This window comes from Habropoda laboriosa, unplaced genomic scaffold (genome assembly GCF_001263275.1).
Source record: "Habropoda laboriosa isolate 0110345459 unplaced genomic scaffold, ASM126327v1 scaffold447, whole genome shotgun sequence".
Taxonomy (NCBI): Eukaryota; Metazoa; Arthropoda; class Insecta; order Hymenoptera; family Apidae; genus Habropoda; species Habropoda laboriosa.
The window spans coordinates 184,881-191,753 of NW_017100624.1; the positions used below are offsets into that span (position 1 = coordinate 184,881).

Consider the following 6,873-nt stretch of genomic DNA (forward strand, 5'->3'; position numbering starts at 1 on the left):
ATATATTTAATAAATATATCTCTATAAATTTAAGTAATGTTCGTATACATGAAATTGGAAAAGATGTAATTGTTGTAAAGTAATATATTTTACAATTGTACTGTATCTCTATAAGCAATATAATAATCTAATTTTTCAATGTTACATAAATTAATTATAATTATCTATACTGTTATAATAATTATTTTACCATAGTGAAGTTGAAATTAACGCGTAATAGACAAGTAATGTTTATAAAATTTAGGTATCAAAGATGTTTATTAATATTTTTACCGTATACTACATTGAAAGAGGAAAATTAATAAAGAGTGGCACTAAATAGTCTAAACCAAGAACAATTAAATTAATAATTCTCTTTATCGCATATGTATACTTTAGGTAATTCGGTAGAAGGTTAAATATTACAGCAATGAAAGAATAACCGTTTGACAGGTCGCTGTGTAGGCGGCCTCAAATCATAAAGATATAGTTGATTTTGATGACACGATCGATAGATTAAAATAGTTAACCTAAAGGGGTATAGAAAAGAGGGATAGTATAAATTAAAATAACCGATGACGGATATCAAAATTATAACGTGGCGTAGATCGCCACGCCTTGAACCAAACGTTTAAATACTCTTGTAACTATAATTACCGATACTCGAAGCATGTCAAGAAGGGTTATGAAAATGAAAGACAATGGAACGATAAGAAATAGGATACCTACTTTCCAACGAAGTTCTCAAGAACGGAACTTTTTCCTGCACTCTGACCACCTACTACCGCGATCTGTGGTAGATCGAGTTGCATGTGCACCCCAAGTTGTGTGAACGCATCCTGCAGCTTGTTCACAATCGGGATTAATTGTTCCATACCCACGTTTCCTGCCATTTTGATCACTGGCCCAGGAACACGATCGTTTTCAGTTTTACGGCTGTGTCCTGTGGGTGACACCGAGCTGCCACCACTTCCACGCACAACCGTCAAGGGTAGCTGCCAGAGATGATCCTATCCGTTTTCGTGAAACACGCACTACCAAAATGGCCGATTTCGCGGAAGCACGTCGCTGTACATCAAATTTCACCGCATTTTTCCAAAATTGCGATTGCACACAGACCACAAATGAAAGATGTCAAGCACTGGCCTACTACGAGAAAGTCACGCTACGAACTTCCACGGCCACTGCGTTCACATAAATGAGATCCAGCGTACGAACTCAAGGCACGTAACGTTTCAATCGATAATCGAAGCGTGCGCACAGGCGCTTTCGTTGTGACCCAATTTTCGTCGCGAGATAAAATCCATATCATCGTCCTGTTGCTGACCTTTTTCCATGTCCCACGGTGATTTGCTATCGAAGGAAGCTGGAACTACACCTTTAGTCGTTTATCGGTCCTTTTATAACAAACAGTCATTTTTTCTTTACAGATCTGTTTATTGATTTTGAATCCTACGCGGCAATTATTTTTACTGGCGCGGAACATTATAATCGATAAGAAAGTAAACAGCGACCAATGAGATTACTACATACATTCTGACGAAACCGATAGATTCATTAATAAATATTTAATATATAAACTTACAACAAAGAAGAAAGAAATATCTATAGAGATTTGATTATTTTTGTGGATTGTATGTATACATTGTATTATTGCAATCATCAATTAAAGAAAATAATATTCATTACAGTAGCTGATCTTTAATGATCGCTAGTATTATATTGGTACTATTGCAATGTCATTTTACTAAAAATATTTAGAATGAAAGTGTCACATGTATCTTGTATACTTCATTAAGAATTACAAGCACTGTACATTGTTTTTAATTATTTCTCAATAAATGTAATTTGACCGAATTTTGTATAGTTAATACAATGTACATATACGAAATATATAACCGTAGAAAATTTAAAAGATTTCTGAGTTTGCGTAATAAAATTGTCAAATATACTTTTAAGCTTTTTTAGGCACCAAAGGTAAAACGAAAAATACTAGGAATTAGACAATATTATTGGTTTGTACGCCATGTGTTCCTAAAATTAACATACAGTTTTAAATCGTTAAATAACTTGTATCGTGATGTGGCATATTTATTTTTATTGATAATATTATTAACAAATAGAGACGTAGTAGTGAATTTGCAATATGTCTTTATAAATGGACTTTCATTTTCAAATATATTGCATGTTTTAGGATGAAAATTTAGAGCCAATAAGATGAAAGGGTTCAAGAGAATGAAAGTTAGGTCTTTTTAATCTTGCTTCACAGTGGGTTAATTAACTTCGCGTCTAACGCGGGGAGAAAGAGTAATTTCTTGTTAAATAGAGCGCTTAAAGTCTTGTGTGTAAAATGAATAGAGATCGAAAGCTTAATTTAAATTGATTCGCTAAAACAATCTTTAAAAACACAAGTGAACTATACATTTTCGTGTACACATGTGTAAGTGAGGGCGCGATCAGTATTTTCCTGCGATACGAGTCCAAAATGTCAGACATCGATAAATGGATGGAACTTGCAAAAGAATGCAAATATCTCCCCGAAAATGACCTTAAGGTAAACGATACGTGCAAAATATTATTATGGTACCCATTACAATATATTTCATTGATGTGTACGACAAGGTGTCAAATGTATACTCATAGGTTACTTATGCTCTCTGCATTTCTTTTAATAATAAAGTCAATTTTGTTTAGAAACTTTGTGACATAGTATGTGATATTCTATTGGAAGAATCTAATATTCAACCAGTATCCACTCCGGTAACAGTGTGTGGAGATATTCACGGTCAGGTAAATTTCGTATCTCTGTTCTAACCTCAACATGATATTGATATCTTTATAGATAACGATAACACTTTCGGTAACAAAAGAACGAAATGCTCTTATATGAATCAATAGTTGTTATAATTATTGATTTGGTTTCAGTTTTACGATCTAGAAGAATTATTTCGTAATGGAGGCGCTGTGCCTCAGACAAATTATATATTCATGGGAGATTTTGTAGATAGAGGGTACTACAGTATAGAAACATTTACCCGCCTACTCACACTTAAAGCTAAATGGTCTGATAGAATAACATTACTTAGAGGAAATCATGAATCCAGACAAATTACTCATGTTTATGGTTTTTATGGTTAATAAAAATAGTAATTAAGTTTGTTATTATATTCTATGCAGATGAATGTCAAAACAAATATGGCAATGCTAATGCATGGAAATACTGCTGTAGGGTGTTCGACTTGCTCGCAGTTGCTGCCGTTAGTATTCATAAATAATAAATGAATTTAAGGCATACATGTATTAATGTACTCAATAAACATGTAAATATTTTGTTTTAGTTAATCGATGAAAAAGTACTTTGTGTACATGGTGGATTATCTCCAGTTATTAGAACATTAGATCAAATTAGGACCATTGAAAGAAACCAAGAAATTCCACATAAAGGTATTTTTATTATTTTATAATACAGGTAACTCTCGTATAACGCGGATGTTAGGTACCATAGAAATGTCGCGTTATATAAATCGCGTTATCCGAGACTCAGATCAGACTCAATTTAACTAAGATAAAATTTGATTTTTAAGTCGCACGGTGAGAAATATACGAAGAGATAAAGGATTACTACAATTCTAGACCGTGTTATATCGAAATCGTAACCGCGTTGAATATGAGTTACTACAACTTATAGACCGCGTAATATCGAAGCCGCGTTGTACAGATAACTCTGTTTTTCCAGGTGCATTTTGCGATTTGGTTTGGTCCGATCCAGATGATGTTGAATCATGGACAATTAGTCCGCGTGGAGCAGGTTGGTTATTTGGAAGTACCGTAACATATGAATTCATGGAAATCAACGATCTTAAACTTATTTGTAGAGCTCACCAATTGGTTCATGAAGGTATATATTATTATATAAATTATACATAATTCCTTTAATTTAGGTATGAATTGCGCAAAAATATGGTATACAATTATATTTGAATTCTTTTTATTTGCAGGTTATAAATATATGTTTAATGATAAACTTGTAACAGTATGGTCAGCTCCAAATTATTGTTATCGTTGCGGTAACGTAGCTAGTATTTTAGAGTTTTCAACTGTCGATGAAAAATCCCCAGTGATATTCCACGCAGTGCCTGATTCTGAAAGAGTAATTCCACCTTTAACCGTTACACCATACTTTTTGTGATCTAACATAGAGCTCCATATGTTTGGATTCAGAAAGGCGGTATCTACGTCTAGACTGTTCGCAGTTACATGACTATTTCTTCATGTTGATGGGCACAGGCTGGTACTTTGATGGAGCATAAAATTTTCAAAAGTGTATTAAAAGATGATACATTATTCAAAATTTTAGTTTTTAAAAGTTTTTCTTATGTTTTTATGAGAAAATGTATCTCTTAGGAAACAGAATTATCATGTGATTACCTATTCAGGGAATGTTCTTACACGTTTTTTAGGAAACTTACCCATTTTTGTATGTTGTGGAATCAACTTTTATACATAATGCATCAGCCTGATTTCTCTAGTTTGAAAAAGGTTTCGCATTGAAATAAATATGAACAATCTTTGGTCTAGACGCTTTTGCTGTCTACTGTGTACATTCTGTAGAGCATTCGCATCTCAGAGCAGTATTGTGGACGTATCGTTCTAAAGGCTAAGAGCTTGTAAGTAAGTTGTGAACGTGAACAACACGTGGTTCAGTAATGTATGAATGAATAAATGAAGAAACATTTAAACATTCCGGGGTGGGAGAGTCTCTGAGTATAGTGAATGCTTAATTGATAAGATCGTTGTGAGTAGAATTCAGGTTTATTAAAAGCGTGAGCATATATACTACTGTTAAGGTCTTCCTGAGTATGTAATTGATCTGTTTCTGGTTTAGATACTGTGTGTACTGCGTGCAATTCTTTTTATTCTAGATGCGCAATCAGTGTTCTTAGCAGCATAAATTCGGCGGTTTTGCCGAGGTACAAATAGTATGTAGCAGTAGCCAAAGTTTTCCTGCCTAGGTAAGGAAATTCAGTAGAAAAATTGTATTATATAATAGAAGTTTTGTTATTATTTTTATGCACATGACAATTTTATATTTCATTCTTTTTTTTTTTCTCTTTTATTGCGGGCTCAACATACCAAGTTGCAAAACATCTTAAAAGTATTGAAATTTTTTCATAGTACGGCTTTTTCAGCCATGTTTCACTTCTATGTGTACAAAGCAATAGTTTGAATATTATTATATTCTCAGAATCTTTGTACAGTTTTCACATTATATGCCAAATCGCTATCGTACTGAATAATTATAATAGTTAGATTGTCATAAGTTCATTAACGTAGGGAGCAACTTTTAACCCTTTCAATACCAGCGCCGACTTTAGACAGCATCCACATAACGAGCGGTGGATACCAGCGCCGACTATAGTCACCCATAAGAGAAAACTTACTCGCGGACGCGTACTCGGTAAGGAAAGGGTTAAGAACCAAGACCCTTAGCAATGTGCCTCTAAATTAATAAGCGTTTGTGTAATATAATGATACGATATTGATACATAATTAATGAAGCACCGGCCATTGCGTATCATAAGCCTGAATTCTGACCATCGATTTGCTAGCTCATGATATTCCTAACCGATCACAGACTTGACAAATATGGCATTGGCATTGGCACTGGCTGTCAAGTTGAAACTACTCTATTTTGAGTTTTGTGATATAGTTCAAGCGAGGCATGTGAAAAATGCGTCGACGTTTGTAACGATTTTCCATGTCAGATCGTTTGAATATGTTTTGAAGACTTGTTATTTCAAAAAAATAGTCAACTTTTGAACAGTGCCTTCAGAACTATAACACGACGGTCTACTAGAAGTAAATACTTTCTACTGACGGATATTCATAGATGAACTAGGACGGATCATATAAATAACAGAGAGCTTAACAAGGGCGTGCATAAGGAATTCTCTTCACTTTTTTATATTCCAGAAGCTATTATTAATAATTCCTTTATCATATTTCGATCTTTATTATTATCTCATAAGATATTTCGGCGTCCAATTTTATGATTACTTTACATGATACTTTTTACATTTTACAATATTAAAGATAAAAAAATACGATTTGTATATATAATATATCAAGATTGTTACGATATGCAATTATACGATTTTACATTAATCACTGCTTTATATTTACATTATCAATATTGTATTAGATAGGTCACACCACATAAGGCAAGACACGGAGTTTACGTTACAAACTCGACTTGTCGGTTTTGCAGCCTCTATTATCGTAAAACGGTGGTGATGCCTGAGAATGCCTACGTAGAACGGACATCCTAGAAATCGTAAAAGTATTAGCCTCTGTGTCTACTTAGGTATTCGCAGTAGTCACCTATGAAATGCCTCTGTCTGTGATCGCTTTAATCTTATCGAAGTGTCCAAGCGCTTGCGACGATTGATATTGGTAAGCTCACAGGAATAAAGACAATGATATTAAATAATGAGACTAATTTAGCTTAATATACGTTCTGTGCAGGAGCTTGAACACTGCGCATAATCCTTAAAGATCTCACAGGTAGACAACATTTTAACGGTCATGTACCTTGAAAGTATAGATTTTGTTATGTTAATGTAATGAAACGTCTGTAATAAAAATGCGCAAAAATTGCATCTGACATTATCAATAATACTCCCGTTATTATTGTGATAAATAAAGTACAAATATATACATACGCACACGTATATATCTACGCGTATATATATATAGTGAGGTATTGAAGGAACTAGACTATCATTATGTAGGTCTGGGTGTGGAACAATAAAAATTTCATCAAATCTGTTCATCTTTAATTAGTTTATTTACTTGTAATAATATTATTTTCATCGTATATATATAATATTTTTA

General features: G+C 33.4%; 2 protein-coding genes across 2 annotated transcripts in view; one reads left to right on the forward strand and one right to left on the reverse strand.

Moving 5' to 3' along the window:
- LOC108576752 (dynamin) overlaps positions 1-1,163 on the reverse strand; it is a 21,205-nt gene extending 20,042 nt beyond the window's left edge. Inside the window, exon 1 of the mRNA XM_017939808.1 lies at positions 709-1,163. Coding sequence (XP_017795297.1) covers positions 709-872 — 164 coding nt within the window. The 5' untranslated portion in view covers positions 873-1,163. The remainder of the gene's footprint in view (positions 1-708) is intronic.
- A 1,250-nt stretch (positions 1,164-2,413) lies between these two features.
- LOC108576762 (serine/threonine-protein phosphatase 6 catalytic subunit) lies at positions 2,414-4,257 on the forward strand. The gene is made up of 7 exons (XM_017939820.1): positions 2,414-2,533; positions 2,674-2,769; positions 2,905-3,112; positions 3,157-3,236; positions 3,318-3,423; positions 3,716-3,877; positions 3,978-4,257. The coding sequence occupies exons 1-7, from the start codon at positions 2,465-2,467 to the stop codon at positions 4,166-4,168; spliced, it is 912 nt and encodes a 303-aa protein (XP_017795309.1). The 5' UTR covers positions 2,414-2,464; the 3' UTR covers positions 4,169-4,257.
- Positions 4,258-6,873: the final 2,616 nt, after the last annotated feature.